General features: G+C 43.5%; 1 protein-coding gene across 1 annotated transcript in view; it reads left to right on the forward strand.

Moving 5' to 3' along the window:
• Positions 1-27,647, forward strand: part of prmt3 (protein arginine methyltransferase 3) — an 89,239-nt gene that overhangs the window by 48,166 nt on the left and 13,426 nt on the right. The window contains exons 12-15 of the mRNA XM_084063419.1: positions 4,989-5,176; positions 8,620-8,706; positions 23,534-23,584; positions 25,796-25,883. Coding sequence (XP_083919545.1) covers positions 4,989-5,176; positions 8,620-8,706; positions 23,534-23,584; positions 25,796-25,883 — 414 coding nt within the window. The remainder of the gene's footprint in view (positions 1-4,988; positions 5,177-8,619; positions 8,707-23,533; positions 23,585-25,795; positions 25,884-27,647) is intronic.

Below are 27,647 nucleotides of genomic sequence, written 5' to 3' on the forward strand. Positions count from 1 at the left end.
TGAGGTCACAGCTTCTCTCTACTTGTGTTTGATATTGATAGCCTAAACTTGAAATTAGTTTGCAGTTATTAATTTCTATTGCATGCATATAAGACATAATTTGGGAATTTTGCTGTATTTTGTCACATTCATTTAACATATATTTTGTTGTTAATCTCAGTATCGCAAGATTTGTTTGTTAGGCTGTCAATGATCAACAGTTATCGCGAGATAACAGCCCATTGGAGAGAAACGTACTCTGTGCTCTTCAGATACCTCAATAAAATGATACAGTGTGCACATCGAAAGGCAACACAGCAGAAAGCAATGTGTTATATGTCTTCTTTCATTTTCCTGGACAGAGTTTTCTTTTAGGAATTGGAATTACGAGTGGAATTGTTCAGAAATAGTGTTTGTTCACAAGCTGGTCCACCTGGCTCTCATTGACTACAATGCATTCCATGAACGCTTTAAGACCTGGAACGCATCTGTGTCACTTTTTCATTTGAGCTAAAAAAGCATTATTTTACACTTTGGCTATTCAAAAATAGCAGATATACAAGCTCATAGCGCGGCACAGAGTGCCGCGCTACGAGCTTGTAGATCTGCTATTTTTGAAAAAATCGTGAACATGTGTGCAAATCTTTGAATATATATTGTTTAAAGCGAACATTTTTAACTCTATTCTTTGCTTCTGGGGGTCCCTGGAACAAAACATTTTGAGATGGGGTCGGCGGCCAAATACATATCATTTTGGGGGTCCTTGACATGAAAAAGTTTGAGAACCACTGATATAGAAACAACAGAATACTGTTGGGATTTAGAAGACATTTGTAGAATCGGGTCTTAAAAAACACACCTCCCAGTGTGTCTTTTATATACCTTATAAACACCATGAAGTCCACAGTGTGAAAAGTAGGGCAAAGTGGATATCGGGGTGTGGTTCGAGAAGATGTGATGGATACAGTCATTATTTTTGGCTTCATGAAATTGATGCAGAGCTCCACTCCCACAGGACACCACCAGAGCATCCTCTAATTGGCCATTACATTCATTGACATTAAATAATAGGTTTACAGCCCTATCGTAGTTTATTTCATGTTTTGATTTTGGCAGACATAGGTAGTGCAGCCTGTATTTATAATCAAAATTAATGATCTAGTGCTGGAAAGACACTACATCTAATCTATAAGTCATCTCAGAGCCAGTTGGTCAGGTTGCATTTGTGCTTAGTTGGTGATGAATTGACCTCAAATAGTATCTGGAAAATGATACTTTTTGTTTCATCCTATCCTATATTTGCCTGAAGAAGGTCATCAGTGACCGAAACGTTGCTTCTTCTTCAAATACATCTCCTCTACCTTGCAGTTCGTCAGTGTGCGGGCGTATTCTTTTTGTTATCCTATCCTATATTAAAGTTGGCTAATGGGAGGGCTGGCGGGCAGGCGGACCACGGCCGCGTCACTCTGATATCACCATAAACAAACCCATACCCCCATATATAGGCATGTCCCATTGACCCAAACACAACCATAAACAAACCCTATGCGTCCATATACAGTATAGGCATGTCCTTATGACTCACATACAACCATAAACAAACCCTATACGCCCATATATAGGCATGTCACTATGACTCAGACATTGATTGATTGATTGATTGAACTAGAAGCTCGGCCCTGCTACGCAGGGCCTCGCGTCTAGCCCGCCGCCACGCCCACGTAGCGCCCGCGGCCACTTGGCAGCGCATATAAGTGGCGTAGCGTCATGAGGGCCAGTGGGGCCGTGGCTCGGTCAGTGAAGACCCTGTAGCGCAGATGATATGTGGCATAGAGGGATAGATTTTAAATCTCCAGAGGAAACATCCGTGGGCTACCATTGGTTCAGCGATGTGTGCGGTCGCCCTGCGGCCCCTCCTCCTCCACCAATGTGCAGTATTGAGAGCCCTGACGTCACAACATTTGGAGCGATGGGCACTGCACTGTGGTTGGTTAGGGTACACCTAGGGCCCAGGTAGAACCCAGTTAAAGCCTGCATGGGCAAACCCAGTTAGGACCCGCCTTGGTCCCACATAAACGTGGCTAGTTGGGGCCCACCTAAGGGCCAGGTAGAAGCTACTTATAGCCCGCATGGGCATCGCAGTTAAGACCCACCTCGGCCCCACATAGAATTGCCTAGGTGGGGCCCACCTAAGGGCCAGGTAGAGTCGGTGGGGACCCCCCACAGGCCAATGTTAAAATGGTAGCACTTGTTCCTCAACATAGTGTGAATGTGCGTGCAAAGTTGACCACAATCGGACGCTGCATTCATGATTTGCGGCATTTTGTGCAAACTTTAGATGTGAATCTTAGCCAATCGGGATGGAATATGAAAGATTAAACAGATCCGTCTTGATCACATGACTATAGAGATCATGTGTACCGATTTGCGTGAAATGTAGAAAAATCGGAAGGAGTAATGTAAAGAAATATGTACATTGTACATAAGTCGGCCTCCTGGTGGCGCTATAAAAGGTAGATGTGAAAAATGCAGGGGAAAGGTTTTTCCTTGACCTTTAGAGAGTGCACATACAAAGTTTTACACAGATTGGTGCAGTTATAGGTAAAAACACAAATCGGACTGTTATAGCGCCACCATGAGGCTGATTAGAAAAATGTCAAGTGGAATTTCTTGCTCGGCATAGTGGGAATGTGGGTGCAAAGTTGCACGGAAAGTGCATGCTGTGTTCATAATTTGAGGCATTTTGGTCAAAACGGAGCAGTCCTGGAAACTTTGGAAGGCATTTTTAGTCAATCAGGATGGAATATGAAAAATCTGAAAGACCGTGTTTTTTTTAATGACTATAGAGATACTGTGTATCGATTTGCGTGATGTTAGGACAAAATATGTAGGAGTACTGTGAGAAAATGTGTTTTGCAAAAAGCGGCCTCCTGGTGGCACTATAACAGGGCCATGTGAAAGAAATGGGGCAGAGGTTCTGAATTGGCATCCAGGGAGTGTGTGTGCACAGTTGCGCTGCGATCAAGCCAACGATGCGGGAGATTAGCTATCCACAGACGGACGGTCAGGGGGTAAAACATACTCTCGCGCCATGCCTTTCGGCCTGGCGGAGACAATAAAAAAGCTAAAGTAAAGGAAAAGACCATTACTGCAACAAAAGTAGTCAACAAACTATACTATAAAACATTGTCCACATTGTCAAATAATATAAGAAAGAGGCAAACATGTTGAAAATAGCCGATCTACAAGCTTACAACGCCTCTCAACGTAATGCAGCCTAAACGTGCGTTGCACGGGGCGGTCCTGCCATTACGTTAGTTAGTGGAGTTGCTGTGGAGCTACACCAGAAGAAGACACACAAGGCCACAACACACACCATCTACAATGGACTAACGGAGCAGCAATAATAACATTTACCGCACGAACGTGCATTGTTGACAAAGTGATTGCACAGCCGCTGCAGGCATGACAACCACGTTAGCGTTAGCTACATGCCAACTATCACAGCGCCCTGTCCGTCGTCGCTGCGACTGACTCTGATGGCTACAGCCATAGATATATAAACACTACAGCAAGCTCTCTGAGATGCCATTGTCTGGAAACTGCTCTTAGCGTGACACGACCAATGAGAGTGAGCGCTTTTGTTGTTGCTAAGATACGGTGCATGGCACACGGCGTCTCTGTCCCATAGCTTGTAGATCTCTCACACATGATTGGCGTAGGCTGCGTTGCCAGGTCTGACTTTTTGTATAAGCAATGGTCGGCGGATTTTTTGGCGCTTTTGGTGTCGTTCGCATAGTGCGCGCGGCAGCGCTTGTTTCGCGCACGTCAGCGCGACGTGGCAACGGACGTGGCAACGTGAAAGGGTGGTCACTGTTTTGCAGATGATGATTGGCTGGTGAGATTGACCACCCGGAAGTAAATTGCGAGCAGACACTTTATGACACTTTATGATTATTAAAAAAGGAGGCACATGTGAAGGTTTAAAAATAAGTAGAATTACTTATATACTTTTGCATGAGCGATTTTTGTAGCAAGTTGGGAGTAAAATGGAGCAGTGCTTTGGCCGTGAGTTGTTCCTTAGTGGTTGAGGTTCCAAAGGCGCACGGCTCTCTGATTGTATTGTTGGGATACTTTTATTAGTTTGAGAATATAGACCCACAATATATTTAAAACATGGGTTGTTACAATTCAGAGCTGACAGACGTTTCGTTTTATGTTCACAAACAAATCCGTAGAAATATTCTACAGTATATAATACAGTATTGTACACTACTAGAGACTCGACCCCAGCCGCTGCGCGGGGCTCTAGGGCTGTGAGGGCGCGCTTATTTTGGGGTGGCAAAATGGTGGGATAGAACTGTCCAAAAGTTTTTTAAAAAATGAAAAAAATGTATATATTTATTTTTTACGTGGGGGTCCGCGGACCCCCTGGTGGGCCGCGGACATACTGGGAGTGTTGGAACCCAAGGGGACCCCCCTGGAACATGGCGGACCCCTTCGGCTTTTTTTTTTTTTCATGAAGGTGGTTGCTTGTTTCTGTCGCTTGTTTTGAAAACCTGGCATCCCGACTGGCATCCCTGGTGTTTTGCTAAAGGGAACTAACCTCGCGTCAGCAGTCTTTCCAGTTTCCACCTCGGAGGAAATAAAAGGTAACACAATGGTGTAGACGAAATTGTGTCCGCCTCGCGGTGTTTGGGTCTCGCTGGGCGGTGGTCAGCGATGACGCTAAGGAACAACATGGCCGACCGTAATGTTGTGAGTTTGTGTTGGCCGCAATGAATTATGCTTCGAGGGGGCAGATGTGTGCTGAGCAGTGAGAAGTGGCCTACAGGTTGCGTGAAGTAATTGTGCGCGTTGTGGCTTGTGTTGTTAGTGACATTGATATGTTGTTTTTGTGTTTAGTCCGACACAGTGACACAGGGATTTTTTGGGTTTTGGGTTTTGCAATGTATTATAGGATTATAATATGTATCACAATCCAGTATGTCTCTCCTTTTTATCCTCAGTCTATCCAGACCTTTGTAACATAAGCCTGGCAGCAGTGGGAGATGAACAGAAGCACCGGGACCGCATTGCATTCTGGGACGATGTGTATGGCTTCAACATGTCGTGTATGAAGAAAGCTGTGATGCCAGAGGCAGTGGTGGAAGTCATCAACGCAGACACTCTCATCTCTGAACCAGCTGTCATACAGGTAATCTCACACACGCGCGTGCACGCACACACACAGTTTAGCCCTAACTTCCAAGCCTAACCATAAAGCCTAAGCCTCAGCCCGGGAGTAATACATTGTTGAAGTTCGGACGAGCATTGTCCCCTCTTTGGGGGAAGCATCCTATATTATACACGATTAAATATACATAAATGCCTGTCACAGGGCACCATATTGCGTCTGCTATTGGGTCACTGACTGGGTCACAGTTCATTGATTTTAATATTAAGGACTCAGATTACCCTCCTATTTGAAGTATACGTCCAATTTATTTGACTAAATTACACCAATGTTCCCCATAAAGAGGGTTTGGAGTGAGTTACATCCTGCTGGGTTGGAGAAGTATTTGGCCCAAGAGATAATTAAAAAAAGAAGAAAAAAAGTTTCACACCAAAAATTAAGCCAACATGTTCTATGTTATCACACTAGTTTATTTTGATAAATGAAAATGCTTTTTATTTGCATTTAGGCCCTGCCCTAGTAGTAATTAATTTGTGAAAGACTGTGACAGACATGACTAATGGCATGAGGCCCGGTTTACTTGAATTGAAGAGTGAACTGCGCATGTGCAAAACCTAATGGCAAGTCAATGGTAAAGATCTGTGCACCCAGAGAAGTACGTTTTTTATGGCAGATTATACATTTTACTCACTAGTCATTTTATATAGTATTAACCTGGTTTGATCATTTAAAATATATAGAGAATATATTTTAAAGTAATAATTATTCAAGGAAGTTTTAGGTTTTGGGAGACATCTATTGACGGGCCGCCACTGGACGAAGGCCAGAGGGGCTGAAACTCCTTAATTTGTTTAACTGCGGCTATGCATTAAAATAAAAACTGTTTAAAAACGTATTTCACTGCGGATGTTCCATTTTTTCATTTTGTAAGAACGTGGGCAACATTTAGAAAATACAGAACATGACTATGGCTCAGTGTTGATTTTGACAGCAAATTTTGATTTAGTTTTAGTCATAGTCTTTTGAATCGAATTCCATTTAGTTTTAGTCATATTTTAGTCATCTGAAATGTTTTAGTTTCAGTCTCGTTTCAGTCGACAAAATATAAGATTATTGTTGACTAAATCTACAGTTGATTTAGTGGACTAAAATGTATGTTGGCGGTGCCTTGATGGGCGTCGTAATGACTGATTTTACACTTGGTTGCATGCTGAAAATAGCCGATCTACAAGCTCACGACGCGTTGTGAGCTTGTAGATCTGCTATTTTCAGCATGCACACCCTTGCGCAACCAAACATAAAATGACTTGTCTTTTAGTTCTACTGTATCTCTTCTCCACTAGTCCCTCACTAACATTTTAGTCTAGTTTTTATTTGTTTAGTCTTTTAGTCTTAGTTTTAGTCATCGTAGCTTTGTTTTTATTTAGTTTTCGGCAGTGAAAAAAGGTAGTCGACGAACATTTTTCGTCATAGTTTTAGTCGACGAAATCAGCACTGACTGGCTGTTTCTCTTCCTTGTCTCCCAGACAAAAAGAACGTTTCTCCACACCCAGTCGGCCCTATTCGCTGTATAGCCACTGCCCTGGCAGCACGCTCACTGCTCATCCCTGTGTATGTGATGAACGAGGGGAGTGCCTGATATAATGGAATTTGAATCCTCCTATCGATAGTTTCTCCCCTCCAGTGACAAATAGACAGCTCCCCCGTGCCCCAAATTACATGGATTCTCATCTACTGCCCGCCACTGATGCGATCCAATAACATTCCATTAAGGCTGGCCGCCATTCCGTAAAATTGAGAGCCCTCTTGTGGAATTGTGAATTCTTGTAAAGCAGATGAGGGTTTTTTTTCTCCCCTCTAGGAATAGGGAGACCACACTGTGGGAATGTTTGTTCATCTAAAACGGCTTGGAAAGACTGTAGGATTAATTGTGTGTCACAGCATACATACGGTATGTGAACACAAGGGAGCATGAAAATTTGCTATAAGACACAAAAGCCATGTTTAGCCTCCACATATGTTAAGAGTAAACATAGAGATTGCAAAATACACAAACATTTTTTGCTGTAATTTCAGGACGATTCTGACATAACACACATTTTTCAATCAGGAAATCATGGAATTATTTTCCTCTCACATCTCCCTGTCCCCTAGTGTTGATTTCGTCGACTAAAACTATGATGAAAAATGTTCGTCGACTACCTTTTTTCACTGACGGAAACTAAATAAAAACTAAATAAAAACGAAGCCACGATGACTAAAACTAAGACTGAATATATTGACAATTTCGTCAACAAATAAAAACTAGACTAAAATGTTAGGGAGTGACGAGTGGAGAAGAGATCCAGTAAAACTAAAAGACAAGTAACTTTATGCTTGGTTGCACTCAGCTGTTGCGCTCTGAAAATAGCAGATCTACAAGCTCACAACGCGTCGCAGCGCGACGCGTTGTGAGCTTGTAGATCGGCTATTTTCAGCACACAACCAAGTGTAAAATCCGCCATTACGACGCCATCAAGGCACCGCCAAAATACATTTTAGTCGACTAAATCAACTGTAGATTTAGTCAACCAAAACGAGACAAAAAAAATAGTATTTCAGATGACTAAAATATGATTAAAACTAAATGGAATTTTATTCAAAAGACTAAGTCAAATTTTCAAATCAAAATTTGTTCAAAAATCAACACTGCTGTCCCCAGAATCTGATATCCCAGGTGATATTTTCCTCCAATTTACCCTAATGTGAACCTTTATACTGGTTTTAGACATTAGGCTGAGCAAGCTTCAGTTCCTAGATCAGCTGCAGCATGGCCTGCTCATAGGTGTTGACCCTATTCTCATACTACGCCTGTGACGGTATGGCCGTTTTATTACCACGGTGACAATGGCAATATATCGTGGCAGTTCATCGGTTTTATCGCACCGTTTTTATTGGACTTGGCTCACTGTTTCGAAATGAATCGTCGTTGCTAATAGCAGTATAAAGTTGTTTTCCTTGTCCTGTTTTACGCTGTTGTCATCTTCTTGACTTTACCAGCAGTGAGCTCGTTAAAAAGTGTACTTGTTTCTAACACGGCAGCTCGAACAAAATAGTCCATGAGGGCAGAGGAGGACTCTTGTAAAAGTAACATTTTTAAATCCTTTTACCGCATCAACCCTAGCGTCCTTTAGTGGGCATATCATAATATGCAGTCCTGTAACTTTCACCAACAAAAGAAATAAGCCTTATCTCATGCTGTCACTGTCATAAAGTGATCTTTCAATGCTCACAGCATTGAAATATTTTCATTGTTATGGGTTGCACTTTTGGTGAACTGCATACAAAACTTCATTCTGTAGTTGCACTCTGGACTCAGGATAAGAACATCAGCTAAATGCCCTTTTCTTCTCTTTTTTTAAATCACACAGTTAATGTGTATGTGCTGTGTGCATCTGTATTCATATTGTGTCTGTTCTCAACAGACGGTCGATTGTAACAGTGTGTGTCTGTCAGAGCTGGAGTTTGTATCAGATTTCTGCCTGAAGATAACGGACACCACAAGCTGTACGGTAGGTTAACGCATACACGCCTACATACACACACACACACACACACACACACACACACACACACACACACACACGCACACACACACACGCACACTTAACTTTGCTTAAGGTTGTCCATCGTGTCCGATGATGACAATCCATCTGTTACTTGTGAGTAGAGGGTAGCACAGGTCTGCCCGTAATCGAGAACCGAGAACCGGGTTGTGTCCAAAATATTGACTTATCCCTTGGCCACGGTTCGGATCGGTTTCAACTGCCACGGGTCTCGGACGGTCCATTTGAAATGGATGGACCTGTGAGGACCCGACGGCCAGCTTTTTATTATTATTTATCCTATTACATTAAACTCTTTAACCTTCGGTTTTAAAAATTAGTTGTAATAACGCAGCATGACTTTGGCTAGAACTTTACCAGTAACAGCCAGAAGTGAAATGCCATGGCTGTTGCCACAGAGGGACTTGTCCCCCCTTGCCTTTATAGATGGTAATGATATTGGCATCTCTCCACTGCTGAGGGACAGTTTCATGCTTCCGCACATTAAGCCATTAAGACTGGGAACGCATCTGTGTCTCATTTTTAGATTTCTTTGGCTATTCAAAAATAGCAGATCTACAAGCTCATAGCGCGGCACCGAGTGCTGCGCCATGAGCTTGTAATATATTATCCTGAAAATGTGTGGATAATATATTTTTAAAAGCGAACATTTGTCAAATATTTAGTTCCAGGAACCCACCAGAAGCAAAGATTTGAGTTACAAATGTCCGGCAAAAAAAAATATATATATTTGCACAACATTTCATGATTTTTCAAAAATAGCAGATCTACAAGCTCATATCGCGGCACTCGGTGCCGCGATATGAGCTTGTAGATCTGCTATTTTTGAATAGCCAAAGAGATCTAAAAATGACACACAGATGCGTTCCCGGTCTTAAAGAGTTAACGATGACGAGGGAGAGGGCACGGACGCAAAGGTAGCCTCTCCTTGAAGATCTCTGCAGGGATGCTGTCAGGGCGGCCAGGGGTCTTGTTGTTTTTTCCAGAGACCTTACTGCACTCTGAACCTCTCCAAGGTCAAGGTCTTGGATGGATGGCGGGGTGGTCAGGTAGTTCCTCCGGAACTGAGGGGTCTGTTAGGGAGGGCTGCCCGTCTTTTGGTGATGGGCAACACACACACACACACACACACACACACACACACACACACACACACACGCACACGCACACGCGCACACACACACACACACACACACACACACACACACACACACACACACACACCCCTACCTTTAAGGAAATTCCTAAGCAAATAAGTGCACATATAGGCAGCAGAACCAGCAGTGGACCTCTGGACTGCACTTCCAAACAATGCAATTTAGGATTTTATCTGTTATATAAATCTGACCAAATGTCTGTCAGCCTGCAAAGATTTGCACAAATTTTCAAGATTTTTCTAAACTAGCAGATCTCCGAGCTCATAACCCGGCACTTGGTGCCGCATTATGAGCTTGTATATCTGCTATTTTTGAATAGCCAAAGTATAAAATATTTTTGCTGGGGACCCCCTGGTACCCACCCACCCAAGGACCCCTCGGGGTCCCCAGACCCCACTTTGAGAACCAATGTTATAGACAGCTAGAATCCTGCAGAGACACGCTGTATAAAAAATAATAACACCACCAGAACCACAGAGATTGGTTCATGATTCTATGTGGTGAGACGATGCCAGGCACCACTTCTGATGTCTTCTGATGGCATTTCACACATGATACCACTCGTGGTGAGTGACCTGCACCCCTGCTAAACCATAGGACCCCCAGGGGTCCATAGCTGGGTTGTGTGAGAAGTGACCTGTCTCGTACAGAAAACCCATCGTGTTTTTTGTGTCGTCGTTGTGGTGCCAAAGCTTCAGTACTATCTCGCCATATTGGTTTAATGGATAATCAATAGTCGGGTTATTATCTGTGGTGTCTCTCTGGGTAGGGCCTGTGGACTTTAATGGGGTTGGTAAACATCCTTTTTCATTTTTGTTTTTGTCCAGCACACAGTCAAACCCTCCCCTCCCCCCTACCCCCACACCCCCCCACACCGCCCTGTAATTGAAAATCTCCAGTTTCTATATCTTGGGAGGGCGTAATACCTGAGCAGGTCATGTTAAAAGTCTCCTCCAGAACAGATGATGGGATCCACATCGGTTAGTGATGTGATTTGTCATGTTTTATAAAGGCTGTTTTCTTCTCTTGTCCCTTCTTTTTTTTAAGCCTCTTGGAAACTATTTATTTCCAGATGGGGCTTGTTGCTGCTTTTCATCTTCCTCATCATACTCGTGCTCAGTGGTCCATTGCCTGATCAGAATAGAGAGCGTTTACTAGTGTTTATTAAACTGATGTGTCCGTAAAATCATTTCCAACCGGTTCCAATAAAGGTTGTTTCTTTCGGACACACTGTGTGCGCTGTTCTATGCTGTAGGTCAGGGGTCTTCAACGTTTTCAGCCCAAGGACCCCCTAGTTGAGAGACAGATGAAGCAGGGACCCCCTCTATATTGTATAAAATCGACTTTCAGATTAAACGTTTTTTGTTTTACTTGGTCTGCTCTTTTTTCCCTCTACACCTATACCTCTTTAGCCAAAAATAGCAGATCTACAAGATCCCAAGTAGATGTGATACTTGTGATCTTGTAGATCTTCTATTTTTGGCTTAAGTTCTCTTCAGAAAAGGGATGCTAGGGTTCAAGTTAACGGAAAAAAAAACATATCAGTGTTATGTTATCACACAAATATTTTGGCGGACCCCCTGTAGTAACTCTGAGGACCCCCCTAGGGGTCCCCGGACCCCCTGTTGAAGACCCCTGCTGTAGGTAGAATGCACATGTGCCTTATGCAAATTTAACCATGTGGGCGGCGGCCAGATGTAATCCAGCTGCTTCTCATACGATGTTATAATTGAACGACATCCTCTCATTATAGCGTCCTATTGTAGCCAGTGTCTGTTGCCAGATTCTGTGAGAGAAACAAGCAACCAGGTCAGAGAAAAACAAGCCCAAAAGAAGCGACTATGGGCCACATGAGCACTTTAAACATATTCATCGGCTATTTGAAAATAGCCGATCTACAAGCTCACAACGCGTCGCGAAGCTTGTAGATCTGCTATTTTCTATTTAATCTTGGGGGGGGGGATTATAATAAGCAGACCTGGCAACACTGATCGTAGCCCTACATGGGACAGTATCAAGACAAGTTGACCTATTGGGGGGGGTGAATGGGGAAAATGGTTACCACCAAGAGATAAACTGACCTGTAATCAGTTGGTCATATACCTCCCCATATAATAGCTAAGGTTAGGGCTATCTGAAGGGTAAAACTGCTCCTGGACCAGTGCTTCAGGGAGAGCTGCCGTTGGGGGGGGGGGTGGGGGGGGGGAGGCTTGCGCCTGGCGTCCTCCCGTGATGGAGCGGCTGCTTTTGTTCTCCTGTCGACAGTCCATTCATCAGCGCAGCCTGCCTAACCTTGCATTAAATGAACAGCACAGCCCCTGCGTCTGCACCCACTCGCGTGCAAGACAAATACTCCCCCCCGCCCCCCCCCACCCCTCCTCTCTCTCTCTTTTTTCTCACCCGTTCTTTCTCACGCTCTCTCTCTTTTTCCTGTTTGCTCTCTCTTTCGTGCACTTTCTCTATTATGTTTCTCACTCACCCTCTCATCTACCTCAATTTATTTTTCTCTCTTCTCTTTTCCCTGTACATGCAAGACAAATGCACTCACCTGTGTGTGTGTCTCTCTCTCTCTCTCTCTCTCTCTCTCTCTCTCTCTCTCTCTCTCTCTCTCTCTCTCTCTCTCTCTCTCTCTCTCTCTCTCTCTCTCTCTCTCTCTCTCTCTCTGTCTCTCTCTCTCTCTCTCAGGCTCTGTTTCAGTCGTCTCTCTTTCACACACTCTTTCTCTATTTCCTCCATTACTCCATCTCGTCTCTCTTTGTCTTTGTCTCACCCCTCACACATGTTTTTTCAGTCACTCTTTCTCTCTCCTCCTCTCCAGTCATTGCCTCCTTTTCACACCTCCCATGCTCTGCTCCTGGTATATACTGTCCGTTATGCATGATTTAAGCCCTGCACTGGAATAAAAATGTATCCTCTTTGAATGTGGGACGGTGCTTGAAACGGTTAAAGCCATACTGTGTAACATTCATTTCAGCAGTCTTATTTCGGCGACACCTACTGGTAGCTCTGTGTCATTACAGCGTTTGTCGATAGGGAAGGAATGGTAAAAAAATGAATGCTGCAGAGTCCTTGCGCTCGAGGATATTTTGGAACATAACAACATGTAGAGACGTTGTCAAAAAAACACATGTGGAACCATTATTTGGAATGGTTATAGAGTACAGAAGTAACATTGGGTCATCATAGAATCGTCTCATATAAGAATTGTGGTCCAAAAATAAACAAACTGTCTCGGCGATATTGTCAGGGAGGTGGCTCTGTATCGTTTATGATAGTCAGTCACTCATATATGATACAGTCCGATTCTGCCGAAAATGTAACTCATTCGGCGGAAGTAACATTAGCGTTTTCTCACCGTCAGTTGATGCTTCATATCCATAAGAGTCAAATCGCCGGGATCATTTGTTTATTTTTAGAACACAGTTCTTATTTGACGTGATTAAAGACGTATATGGGAATTCAGAATGCGGGTGGAAAACCGCAAACCAGGTAGGATGCGTACATTTACGTCAGACTTCGGTGCTCTGTTGTGGAAAAATATACCAGTGAAAGATTATATCAAAAATAACTTGTTTAATTGAAAAAGTCATATACGGTATGGCTTTAACCACTTCCACTTATTTTGGGCATGTCATAGGGCTGAAATGTTCTTTTTTCTTTATTCTTTATAGCAAAAATAGCAGATCTACAAGCTCACACAAAACGTCACATCGCGCCGCGTTCCGAGCTCGTTGATCTGCTACTTTCGGTATGTTTGCACAGCACCGTCATAAGACAAAAGTATAAAATAATAGCGCATTCATTTATGAAAAAAAACATAAAATGATGAAGCAGCGCGGACATACAAGGTTTCTGTCCCCAACAGCGACGACATGTAAAGCCTCTCTCTCTCTCCTTCCTGTCTGTCCCTGCAGCCTCAAAGGGAGTTATATGCTAATGGCTGTGGCTGTGCAGGAAAGAATGAGCGCTTGGGTCTGTAATTAATTTCAACACGCCACTGTCTCTCTCCGCATGCACGTCTCTGCTGAGGTAGCTACTGTAGCGCTTGAGCGGAAATCTCCACTGTCATCCATCTCTTAACCGCTTTCCATCAAATTTAAATACTGTCGGCGGTGGCGGTGGCGGTGGGGGTTGGGGGGCCTTCTCTCCGCTTCTAAACCTTGACTTCAACTTCCAAGGACGCCTTTTTTCGGTGCATCATGGGCGACTGAGTACGATTTATTCACCGTGTATACGCTTGCACGTGCCAGGAAGTTGACTTGGTGTTTTCGGTGTGCATGTTAGGCACCGTATATCCATATACACTCCAAGGTCCTGAAGGTTGAATTGACTTGAATTGAGGGCCCTATTTTGTGCATCTTAAGTACCAGGTCTCATGACTTAACTTAAAGTTGTACAGTGCAAATTAAAAAAAAAAAAGATTTTTAGCAGCCTCTGCTGGTCATTACCGTCACTGCAGACCGTTTGTTTATTACTGCGTTACCCAGAATTCCATTTGTTTTCACCGGAAGACTGAAGCGTTTCAAAAAGCGTTCTTTTAATTGTTTTATACGATCTGTGGATCGTTTCTCTTAGCCAGTGGAGCTTTAGTTACCGTGAGCTGTGTTTTCTTTTTCTGTTCTTTTTTTCGTTCTTCAAATCATACAATCTGTTAAAATCAGCGTGAGTTTCCTTTTTGTTATTAGCGCCGTAGTTCCTGGCCAAACAGGAAACCGGTGCAGTAGTTCCTGGCCAAACAGGAAACCGGTGCATTTCCGCTTCCATTTTCCGGCCAGATGACGTAATTTTCACGGGACAGTCAACCCCGACAACGTTCAATAGAAAATATATAAATAAAAGGCTTTCGGGGGTGAAATTCATGGAGTGGGTGTTGTGAAACATTTCCCACTCACAAAAGATATACAATTTAACTTTAGTTTTATTGAAAAAGTTACCTAGCATTACTTTAAGACCTAGAGGCGCGGCCAATGATGTTTCGCTATTTCAAGTGGCCAAACAGCATTGGCCACGCCTCCAGGTCTTAAGTTAAGTCACAAGACATGGTACTTATGACGCGCAAAATAGGACCCTGAGAGTATACAAATGGACCCTTACAGGTCTGAATTTTACAGTGTAGTCAGACATACGTAAAAGATAGGCGTTTATAATCATCTGTAAATGACAAATTAGACACGGTGTAATTAAACGGTTGTGGATAGTGGATACATAGATCTGCACTCCAGTCAGTTTTCTCCGAGATGAATTGAATCCACTGTCTTCGTCCTCATAGCATTCATACTGTACGCGTGGGACCGAGCAGATATTTCTGTCATGTCATGTGTGGTACACGCGTCAACCCCCCCGACCCCACCCCCTTCCATGAACCAGTTTGACTCCTCCACTCTTTTTCTCTCTGTCTTGAAACTCGGCCACAGGTTATGCCCGATGTATACTCGATTGTGCATCGTTCCGTGCACCGACTATATCAGATCTACAAGCACTGTGAGCTTTTAGAACTGCAAATGTTTGGTGCACAACTAAGTATAAACCTCACCGCCTGTACGTGGATCTTAGCCCATTAAGACCTGGAACGCATCTGTGTCACTGTTTGGTTTGAGCTAAAAAGGTATTATTTTACACTTTGGCTATTCAAAAATAGCAGATCTTATGAGCTTGTAGATCTGCTATTTGTGAAAAATCGTGAAAATGTGTGCAAATCTTTTAATATATATTCTTTTAAAGCGAGCATTTTTAACTCAAATCTTTGCTTCTGGGGGGTCCCTGGAACAAAATATTTTGAGATGGGGGGGGGGGGGGTCGGCGGCCAAATACATATCATTTTGGCGGTCTATGACATGAAAAAGTTTGAGAACCACTGATATAGAAACATACGTTTTTCAGAAAACTGTTGGGATTTAGAAGACATTCGTAGAATCGGCTTCAGGTCTTAATGGGTTAACTTCACTGCTGAAACCTTGTACTGTATCATAGCAGGAGTGTGCGTGCATGTGTGCGTGCGTGTGTGTGTGTGTGTGTGTGTGTGTGTGTGCGCCAGCTACAGTATCAGATTGGCACTGCAGTAGAGGCAGCAGCAGCAGCAGGAGGAGGAGGAGGTGGCAGGGTGCTGTGTTGGCTGAGACTGGAGGAAGAGGAGCGGGAGGTGTGATGCAGCTGGGGGGGGCTGGGACTAATTCTTGCTCCAACCCACTACTACAGCACCACTGGGACAGAGGGGTGGGGGGCTTGAGGGGGGAGAGAGAGAGAGGGGACGGGGGGTGGAAGGGACAAATTCACGCCAAGCCGCCCCCGTGAGGTGGTCGTGCTTCGAAGTCTCCACGCCTGGGTAAACCCCATCAAAAGCGCATTAGGCCAGCCTCCCCCGCTCCCCTCCCGCACCTCCCCCACTAACACCCCCCTCCCCACCCCCTCCCAAAACACCCACCCTCTCCAGCACCCCTCTCCCCACACCGCCATATAATAGTATCTGGTCGCGCCACGCGGCGCCGCTGACACACAGCCGGGCGAAAGGGGAGAGATGATGAATTACTCCCTGTTGGTGTTATCCACGATGATAATTATTAATTTTCCCCCCCTCCCTGCTCTTTTCGTGAGAACGGGGAGGGAGAGGAGAGGGGCCAGCGTGGCGCTGCCTGCCTCCTCCTTGAGGGCCGCCAGGAAGACCACTGTCATCACTTATCACCGACAGAGACCCAGGCCCAAGGCTAAACGCTGATGAAAATAAAAGGCGCTCATTTGATTTGTCCCATTTTCACACAGAGTGCTCTGTGTGTGTGTGTGTGTGTGTGTGTGTGTGTGTGTGTGTGTGTGTGTGTGTGTGTGTGTGTGTGTGTGTGTGTGTGTGTGTGTGTGTGTGTGTGTGTGTGTGTGTGTGTGTGTGTGTGTGTGTGTGTGTGTGTGTGTTTGCGCGCGGGTGTGTGGGGGTGTGGGAGAGAGTATATGTGTGAAGTTGTGTGTTTACTCTCCCCTTTCCTCGCTTTTTCTTTAACTCCCTCTCTCTCCCCTCTCTCCCAATGCCAGCTTGTGGTGACTGTGTTCATGTGATGTGTGTTTACCCCCCTCACTCTCTCTCCCCCTCCCTCCCATGCCAGTTTACAGAGAGTATTTATGTAACAAACTTCCGGTGGCCGTTTTATGGGGTCCCACCTATTTTCGCTTGTGTCCAGCAGTATAGGTTGAGAAAGTGTAAGTAAGTCTGACTGAAGGTAATTCTTTTTACTCCTTCACAGTTAAATTAACTCTGCATTTTACCGTGTAGGCACTGGGCAATCTGTGTTACTATGGAATATAAGTAATTAGATTAAAATGACAACGCTCTCTATTCTCAGTTTTCCATGAATATGGATTCTCTTCATTGATGAATGATAGTTTCTCTATTCCCCAGCAGGAGGGAATGGCTGTGTTTTATTAGAGATCATAAAAGCCATTGTTAAGTCTTATCTTATGGACTAGGACCTACAGGGTTAAATGTAAACAGTCACTGCCTTCTGCACCTTATATCACAAGCTTTAACATACACACACATGGTGCAGTCCAAACTAGAGGGGGGTTCTTTCAACTTGAGGGGTTTCACTAAAATATGCATTTGTTTACATCACAGTCATGTATTATATTGGGTTGCTGGTAGCTGACCGGATAGTGCGTTGACCACTTAATGGCAATGTCCCCGGATTGATTCTGGAGACCTGTGTGGTTGCATCAAAGCGCATTGGACATGCTGGCCATTCATAGGTACTGCAGCTGGGACTGTACATGAACGAGAGAAAACGGTTTCGACCAATGGGCTCGACTCAAGAGCTTGCGCACGGACAAAAAAACGTGTCACAGAATCCCCAAATAGGCCTCGCCCATCACACTTCTCAACCCGGAAGAAGGTGTGATTTCGGCCCATGCGCCGGGAGAGCAATCCAATGCAAGTGGATGGGAGGGGATATCCGGTGCCCTCTCTATTATTTTTAACTCTGTGAGACAGACGGATACAGAGATCTCCATATATGGGCATAAAAGTGACGGATGGGTACAATGGGTACTCTAACAACCAGTATTTCATAACTGAGTGGGGCATGCATTCCCGACTTGTTCCTGAGTAGGCCGCTGCTCAACAGGTCTAGTGCTTTAGAAGTATTAAAAACATATTTTTCATTTCAGCTCATCTTTAAAAGACAACCTTTAAACGTGTACTGTATGTGTTATATGGACTAAAATAAACCATGAAATGTGGTTGAAATGTAGTGTTCATTATTTGTCATTACGTCTGCTGCTATTTAAACTGCCTCATCCCTCTGCTATTTTAACCACGTACCTTATGAATACATTTCACACTACCAAATTCATATCTGACCTGGTTGGTTTTCTCATTCTTTCCCTACCTCTTTCTGCCTTTCTTCTTTCACCCACTTCCTTACACATGTGAACCTGTGGTGTGACAAAAAAGTTGAGTTGAGTGTCGTCAGCTACAACCACTTGTGTGTGTTCATACTGTAAGTTAATAGTTAAGGTTGTTGTTTAGCCTGTAAGTGAAGTATGTCTGAAGTCTTATATTATTGCAGTGCGATAAACATTAAGGTGTTAAGAAGCATCATTTAATTCTCCAGCGTAACAATGACCTTGAAACGAAAGTAAACTTGTATTGATCCCCATAGGGGAATTTAGGAGATGTATTATTTACAGGAGTAAACTTGCGGTGAATGGCAATGACCTGGTACAGTGTGTTAATCTGCATGAATGAGGTAAAACCACGTCAATCCACCAGCTGTTCCTTTCAGTGTTTTAACACAGGCACGTTTACACAACTTCCTCATTGGTCTTTGTTTGTTAAGTTTCACTTTTCGGGAGAACCCACTTTTTAATTGCTCCGGCATGAGCGTGACTCCGTGGTGCATGCGGTGGCATCAATCAATCTCGCTTACAAGGTCTTGTCATCGACACGACGCCACGGAGATGAGAACGGAGCTCTGCCTCTCCGGTTGAGAGCGGGGTGAATCCCGCTCTGCCTGACGTGTAATTACGGCTAATTTCCTAATTACCTTACTGCCGAACGTCCTGTAGCGTTCATTAAAAGCCATAATTGCATTGGGCTGACACGCTCTTTTATCCACTTCCAGTACCCTTGTTTCCTCCCCACTTTAGCTGGGGCGGTAGTGTCGTCGCTCCCTGCCGGTCTGAGTCGATAAAGGCTGATCAGCTCAGTGGGAGGAACGCAGGGAGGGGGTCACACCGACTGTTCTGTGATTTATTAAGTATACATGTCGGTACAGTATACATGTGTGTAGATTGTATCTCCGTGCCTCTTTATAGAGTCGGAGACTGATCACAGCAAACATGCCTGCGACAAGTACAAAAGATTGCGTAGACCGTATAAGAAATGGTTATAATAGCTGTGAATGAGCGTTGTGGTTCTACAAATGAATACGAGCCAATAACCAAAGCTAGGACATTAAAAACTCAACAGCTTAGGAACACCGTGTCTCGCTTTTTCTCTCTTGTCTCCCTCTCTTTCCCTCTCCGACCCCCCTCCTCCATCTCTCTGCACCCCCCCTCTCATGATCACCCTCTCTCTCTCACTCACCTTTCTTGTCCTGTCCTCTCTCTCTCTCCCTCTCTCTCTTTTTCTCGTTTCCCTGCCTTGCATTGATTCCGCTCCTCTTTTGTCTGCAGGAGCCCGGCCTCCAAGTTGTCAGCTGCGTCAGGATTAAAAGCTATTAGTTCTGCATCATTGCCACTACAAGTGTGCTCCCCACGATTGATAGAGTGCCTCTCTTCCTCTGGTATAGGAGGGGGTGGGGTGTGTGTGTGTACGGAGGGGCAGCAGTGAGAATTGTGAGGAAAAAAGGCACATTGGTGGGGGGTTGTTTTACCTCATATATATGACAACAGTCACCTCCAGGCACTCTGGCCCTTGGATTTTCTTTTCAATTTGTTTTAGTTTGTGTGAACTGTTTTTTCGCCCAAGTGTGTTTATGGTTTATGGAGAAAATCCTTGCCTGAAGATGGATTTTTTGTGTGTGTGTGTGTGTGTGTGAAGAGCGACTGAATGCACAGGCTGGGGGCATTGTCTGCGCTGCCTGACTGAAGGCTAATCTGTCTTGTGCTTTTGATTAGCTATGGGGCTGGAGAGCAATTACAATCTTACTTGGCAGTTTTTTGTCGGAATGGGCCCACTCAAGTTATTGTAATTACGTTGAGGTAGTAACGTTGTTAATTTCATTTGGAACTGGACGAAAAGGTGTTTTAATAATTAACAGATCGTGTTGACAGAAGTTTGTTTAGATGACAGCGAAACTCGGCAGAATGTCGGACGTGATTGAGAGGGAAGTGCCAAACCAAATGTACATTATGCACTCCTTTATTCTCGTGAAGTATTTTTATCATTTCACAAAGGTAGGCATTATTATTCCCCCAGATCACACAAAACCCTTTTTATTTCTATTCCAGGCAGTGCGGAGAGTACTTTACACTGCTACAGGACCCCCATCAACCCACCAGAAAAGCAACCTTAGCTAATTTAGTGTAACACGCTGTTTTTGTCAGTCAGCAGAATTTCATTATTTTGTCCAGTGACAAGTCACTGAGATGTGAGTGGAAGCGCAGGGGACTAAAGTATTGACTCAGCCTAATGTTAGGCTAGGCTGCAGGTAGCCCCCAGTGTTGTGAATGGACTGTATACTACCAATAGAATACCACTCTCCAAATGAAAGATGCTTGATGTGGACATTGGTAAACGTTCTACTCCTCTTAACAGGTGGTTGTCAAAACTGTGGGTGGGTTTCCGAATGTGAGTCACAAAATCATCTGACAGGGTCACAGATTGGAAACGATGTTAATCGGGGTATGTTGTTGTGTCCATAAATTGGATTGGATCTTGATTTCATGTCTATTGAAAGGGGTCCCAGTGTCGTGGCAAACCACTGTTTTGTAGAAAAGATCACCAGTCACCACTCAATTTAATGCTTTTAGGATTTCTTGTTTATTTAGTCAGTCATAAGCCGCAGCAGCAGATCGATCATACACGACGGACGTTTCGGCCTGCAGGTCTTCCTCAGCGTGAAGGAAGGTGTAGCCCAAAACCACTGTTTTGGGCTGCACTCCACAGATACCATGTCACAGAGTAATGATGAGTCGAACCGTGCATCCAAGAGGAAAAATACGAGCCTCTTCACAGATTGGAAACAATGTTAATCGAGGAATATTGTGTCCATGAATTGGATTGGATTATGTTTATTGCAAGGGGTCCTAGTGTCCAAGTCGTGGCAAACCACTGTTTTGGGATGCACTCTACAGATACCATGTCACAGAGTAAAGATGAGTCGAACCGTGCATCCAAGAGGAAAAATACGCACCTCTTCACACAGCTCCAGTAGCCAATGGCACTGGCCACCAACGTTGGCCCTGCAATTCCGCCTCTTATGTTGAAAAAATTGATTTATCAATGTGATTCTGGTGTTAGGTGCAATAAATCTTAGTTTTCACTGACGTTAAGCTTTCGTGTGTCAGAACCTCAGACACATTTTTTTTTCTCCTCTTTGTAAACAGCTGTGCCACAACTTTCCCACTTTGAGTTTCTCACTTGCGGGTCGTAGACGACAATACTTTGACATCCCTGTGATAAAGAATGATATTCATATCACATTATTATTCTGCCTGTAACTGATCGCTTTCATAGCTCAGCAGAAAACCATTTATTTCAACAGATTGAATATGTTCTCCTCTTTATTTCAACGGATTAAGTTACAGTCGGTCTGCCAGCCTGCAGATGGATAGATTCTCATCACCAAATGCCTAGTCTTGAGTGCTTACAGTCATATCTCAAGTACTGTACTCGACTATTCCGCCAAGAATAAGAACGGATCATACTGCAAACTGTACTGGTTAAAAGTGCATGTGAGAACCGCCTCTCCCACTGCTTAGCCTGCAACTTATGTTTATTAGTCTCCCTACAATGTAACAGTGTTCATATCTGAACCTGGCTTAACTGGCAAGATGCATCCACCACACCGTCCCATAGATTAACTTTTCGCTGTTGTCATACAAAAGTTTCTTAAACTTTCATGCCGCAAGTTACGTTTATATGTGGCAAAGGGATGCGTAAATCGGGTGAGCGGTCTCAGTGTGGCCAGTGCCCCACATACAGATGTGTGCGAACACACTTCCTCACTCTCTCTCTTCCTCCAAGCAATGTTAGGCCTACCTACTAATTAAATATTCTGTATTGTGATTTTACTGAGATATATATGTGTGTGTGTGTGTGTGTGTGTGTGTGTGTGTGTGTGTGTGTCTGAGTCTGAGTGTCTGATGCTACTGTGATTTCACAAACCACTGCCGTCTAGAAGAGGGTCTGTGAGTCTCTGCATGCGTTTGTCTGGCTCAAATTCTTTGTGCACACTGCTGGTATGTTTAATAGTTTTTGAATTACAAACTTTTTAAAACTTACATTTTATACTGGAAGTCAACGTCAGTGGGATTGGGCTGAAGCTTTGCCTAAACATGGAGATCACTGACGTCATATTATGACTGAAGACATAGACGGGTCGCATGAAGTCTGAGATCCACATGTAAGTCACGCCGTTATTAGACCCTGTCTTGTTGACTTTTTTAGGCAGTGCTGGTTTTCCCAACCTCAAAATGTAAGGAGCACCAGCAAAAAATGAAGGAGCACCCAAATGTCATACTGTAGATCTTAGTCTAGGGGCAGTTACCTGTTAATCTAGCTTTTATAGTGAACATTGAACATGTCCTCATTCAGTGAGTACAGTGTTTTTGAGGAAAGAGTGGAAAACAGAGAAAGGGAAGACGGTCATCTGCGGATGTTAGTCAAATCCATTATGTGTGGCTGTTGCCCACACTGAGACGTGGTCACTGAGATGGTACGTTCACACGGGCAGATTAAAAGATACAAAGCTACAAAAATAAACAGCATCTTTGTCGCTGTGTCGCCTTGCATCTTTGTTGCTCAACGCGGTCGCTGACGTCATCAAACGTGTGGACATCGAAGCTACAGTTGTAGTTTTGTATCTTTGTATCTGGAAGTTGAACCCAGCTCAACTTGAATTTGTAGCTTTGCATCTTCATGTCGCTGGTTTCCATTGAAAATGAATGGTAGCATGTATCTTTTAATCTGCCCGTGTGAACGCACCATTATGGTGTCCTCTCCGTGTTACACCTTGCCCACTCACCAGTTCTCTCTCTCTAGCTCTCTCTCGCGCGCGCACACACACACACACACACACACACACACACACACACACACACACACACACACACACACACACACACACACACACACACACACACACACACACACACACACACACACACACACACTGTTCCTTTGCATAACCTTGTTACTGTTATGTACTTTTGTTTGTTGTCGTTTATTCTTTATTAAACCTATATAACAATTTATAGCCTTGGAAAAAAAGTGTGTTTGGCAATATTTACCCATAGCTCTATTTTAGTCTGCCTGCATGGCTTATATGCTCCACATGTAAACCTCCCCTACTGTACATCCTGTTTCTCCCTCTTTCTCCAGTCTGTGTGTCAGGGTTCCAGTTTAGCCAAACAAGTCTGGGAGTTTATATTGTACTGTCACAATCTAACACGGCCCTCATATTTCATTCCAGGCGATTGTCGGCTACTTTGACATTTTCTTCGACAAGGCCTGCTGCAACAAGGTAAGCAGTGGCGACGGCGAGAACCAGCCAAACCGTTTAACCCTTTAAGACCGGGGACGCATCTGTGTGTCATTTTAAGATTTCTTTGGCTATTCAAAAATAGCAGATATACGGTGCCGCGCTACAAGCTTGTAGATCTGCTATTTCTTTTTTAAAATATTGAAAATGTGTGTAAAATCTTTGAATATATTTATATTTTTTAAAGCGTTTTTTTTCCACTTAAATCTTTGCATCTGGGGATTCTACAAATGTCTTCTAAATCCTAACAGTTTAAAAAAAAACGTATGTTGCTATAATATCAGTGGTTCTCAAACTGTTTCATGTCAAGGACCCCCTAAATGATATGTATTTGGCCGTGGACCCCCATCTCAAAATATGATGTTCCAGGATCCCCCCAGAAGCAAAGATTTGAGTTACAAATGTTCGCTTTAAAAAAATATATATATATGTAATGATTTGCAAAGTTTTCACAATTTTTCAAAAATAGCAGATCTACAAGCTCATAGCGCGGCACTCGGTGCCGTGCTAAGTTTATAAAGTTTAAAATAATGGTTAAAAGTGGTTACACTAGATAGCGTTTCCCGGTTTCAACGGGTTAACGGAAACACAATTACGTTCACGCTTTAGCGTGTTTCCCTCTTTCCCTCGGGTGTTGGTTGGCAATCGATGGGCGTCTGAGCCGAGTGCTGATGCAAGCATTTACGCCACAGAGCCCGGCCACTCAGAACAGGCAATGTCAAGCTCTCTGAGCAAAGCGTAGACATGTCTGTTAATTGCACTTACCACTGTACCGACGCGAGCCCCACGCTATGAACGCGACACAAAATTATGCCCTCTAAGGGAAATCTGGATGGTACTGTGTGCATGTTATAATGATCTGTCTACCTCATAATTAGCGGGGAACCGTGCTATATTTTGTAATATTTTCTGCAATAATAACGGAACTGCAATAGCAGTTTAATTGTATACGTGGCATGGACATAACGGTCCTTTCTGGTAACCCAATAAGTACATTATCTACCCACCAATTGTAGGATTTCAGAATCATTAATAATCATTAGCCATGCTGGAGTTTGTGAACAAACTGTCTGTTGGTCTTGAAATAAAAGTGGCTCATACGTTTTAATAGTCCCTGATATTACTACTTCAATGGATTTATTATGGCATGAATGGGCTGTTGAGACAACTGGATTAGCTCAGCACTGACTGTAATGTTCAGCTCATCCAAAAGCACCTTGGGACTAAAATGGCAACCTGGTTGTTTAGCCCCGTGGAAATAAAACCCACATTTTCTGCATTTTTTATGTTTTGCTTTTTACCCATTTTCTCCCCCAAATGTAGTTGTTATGCCAATTGATTCCTCCACACACATTTGTATGTTGCCAAAAATAGCAAATCTACAAGCTCACAATGTGTTGCAACATGACATGTTGTGAGATTGTAGATCTGCTATTTTAGACATTTTAGTGTAGATGCAATAAAAGTGGTCCAAGTGCAGAGAGGCTTTAGGTGGTTTAGATATGCAGTGGTATCAGGTGGTTTAGGTGGTTAACACTTACAACCTGCCCTGTGAGCCATGAGTGCCCCACAGGGCAGGTTGCTCTTGTAGGTAGGGTGACCATCTCATGATGAAAAGGCTGCAGGTTCAGTCACCCACAACTGCCACCTATTCTTGAGCAGGGCACTGAACCACGTCACTCTAGATCAGCGGTTCTCAAACTATGGGTCGCGACCCAAAGTGGGGTCGCGGGAAGGCGCCGTTTGAACGGCCGTTGGGGTCGCACATTGGAAACTAATAAAATATAGATATATATTTTTTTAAATCAAGAAATAAAAAAACAATAAAAGTGAAGGGGATGCAATTAGTGTTCATTGAGTTGCAGTAGCCTAGTCAGCCAGGGTTGTTATAAAGCCTGACCAGCTGTACCTATTTGTTGATTTTAGCTGTTCATAAACGATTTACTCAGGACTCATGTTCAATATGAGCGAGTGGTACGAATACATGGTCCATTTGAGCGGGGGGGGGGGGGGTGGAATCGCCCGAAAAAAGCCCTCATAATATGGGGTTGTGGTATAAAAATGTTGGAGAACCCCTGCTCTCAAAATGACCAATAATAGTAAAATCCTGAACCTTTGTCTTGGCTTGGTGTTAAATAGTTAGGGCTTGTGATAGATGTGTTTCTGCATAATGTGTTTTGTTTTGAACGGCAGGTGATGTTCTCAACCGGGCCTCAGGTCACCAAGACGCACTGGAAACAGACAGTCTTCCTTCTGGAGACTCCCATCCCTGTTCAGGCAGGTCAGTATACCAAACACTACCTCATCCTCAAGACAAACACACTATTGTAACTTCCTGGGTTAAAACCCAGCTCAGTTGTACTGAATAGTACAGGGATGACATCTTGTAAGCCAACATGAAAATGACTCCCACTTTTGGTATATCAGTTTTCACCTGATATACTTACTGTAAGTAAGCAAAAGCACAGACCAGCCTAGATATTAATGTGTGTGATTTGTCCTACACCTAGAACAAAACGTGAAACTAATTTATATCAGGCTAATGTTAAAGGTACAATATAACTTTTTTTAGTTAATAAAATGTTTCTTTGAGCAATCTGTATGGTATAGCAGCATGTTAATACAATATAACTAACACAACTGTGATGGTTGTGTTTGGTCTCCCTGCTCTTCTATGGATACATTTAGATCTGGTAGGACCACTACTAGTTGACAAGTGGTACTGCCTGAAGGTCAAAAGGCAATATATCCACTGAGCAAGGCATGCTGTATGCATGGAGGACCTGGGTTTGAGTGTCGGGTATAAATCAAAAACCTCATGGTAAAAAAGCACTGGTAACAAATGCGTAAATGCATCAAGAGAAATCTTGAGGCCGACTCTACAAATGCCTTCTAAATCAGTAGTTCTCAAACTTTTTCGTAATTCAAAATTCAAGATTTGTCATGATTTTTCTAAAATGTTCAAAAATAGCAGATACAAGCTCAGTGTTTCCCCTAGGATGACATGGAACTGTGGCGCCGGGAACCCCTCCCGCGTTCGCAAAGCGCAAGCCTGATTCTTTTTCTTTTTTTTTATAATTTTTTTTTTTGTTGATTTTAAATTCAACATTAAAATGCTGCTGCTTCGATGCGACAAGTGGGCTAATTAATGAGGCTTATTGAACAGCTGAGAAACCTGCACACTTAACCACATAGTAAAGGTAGTGCAAATGAACTACAAATGTTTATGCTGAAGTCTGTCATGTGTCCTCTAAGGTTTTCTCTAGCTCAAGAACTCAGCAGTCAGATGCGTCTGCAACAGGAATTTGGGTTGAAAATAGTGATGAGGGCGAGAGGGCTTTTGCACTTGAACTACTATAACTCGAGCGTGACTGCGTGAGATCTTGATCAAATATTCTGTTGCAACTTGATTTAATATGCTGAGATGATGTATAGGGACCTATCTTTTACTTTCAATGAAAGTAAAAGTCAGACAGTCGTGAAATTAACAGAGAGGAGACGAGATGACAGTAAGTCTTTTTGCTGCCATGCACTTGTGACCAAAACTTGTTTATACAACGAAGAACTGTAAAACATATCACTCCAGACTAGCTTAATCTTTTCAGGACTAAGCTAGATCAAAAGCTAGGAGATGAAGTGAATTTGAAGGAGAGTAGCCTACCACAGTTTGCACCATTCACGGAAACGATGTGGCAAAACACATCCAAGTTTCCTATTTTACAGAGACACCTTTTTCATGGACAAAATAATAAATCCTGCCGCTGTGGGATAAATTAATCGCCCGCCCGGGGTCCTCCCCACTGGAACTAAAGTGACGGCGTGGGGCAGCCAACTCACATTTCAAATCGCATTGAGTGACATAAACAACTGACACAAGTTTTGATATCCAGACTTTACATCAATCAGTTAAGGTTAATTAAGAATTAAGTGCAGGGTCTTATGAGATCGGGGGACATGCCTTCTTGCGTTGTGAGTGTGTTGAATGTGCAGCAAGTATTTGGATTATAAAAACCAGCTACTGTCTTTCATAGATATACAAATGTCA

Source organism: Gymnoscopelus microlampas, assembly GCF_963454915.1.
Source record: "Gymnoscopelus microlampas genome assembly, chromosome: 1".
In the NCBI taxonomy this organism is placed as follows: Eukaryota; Metazoa; Chordata; class Actinopteri; order Myctophiformes; family Myctophidae; genus Gymnoscopelus; species Gymnoscopelus microlampas.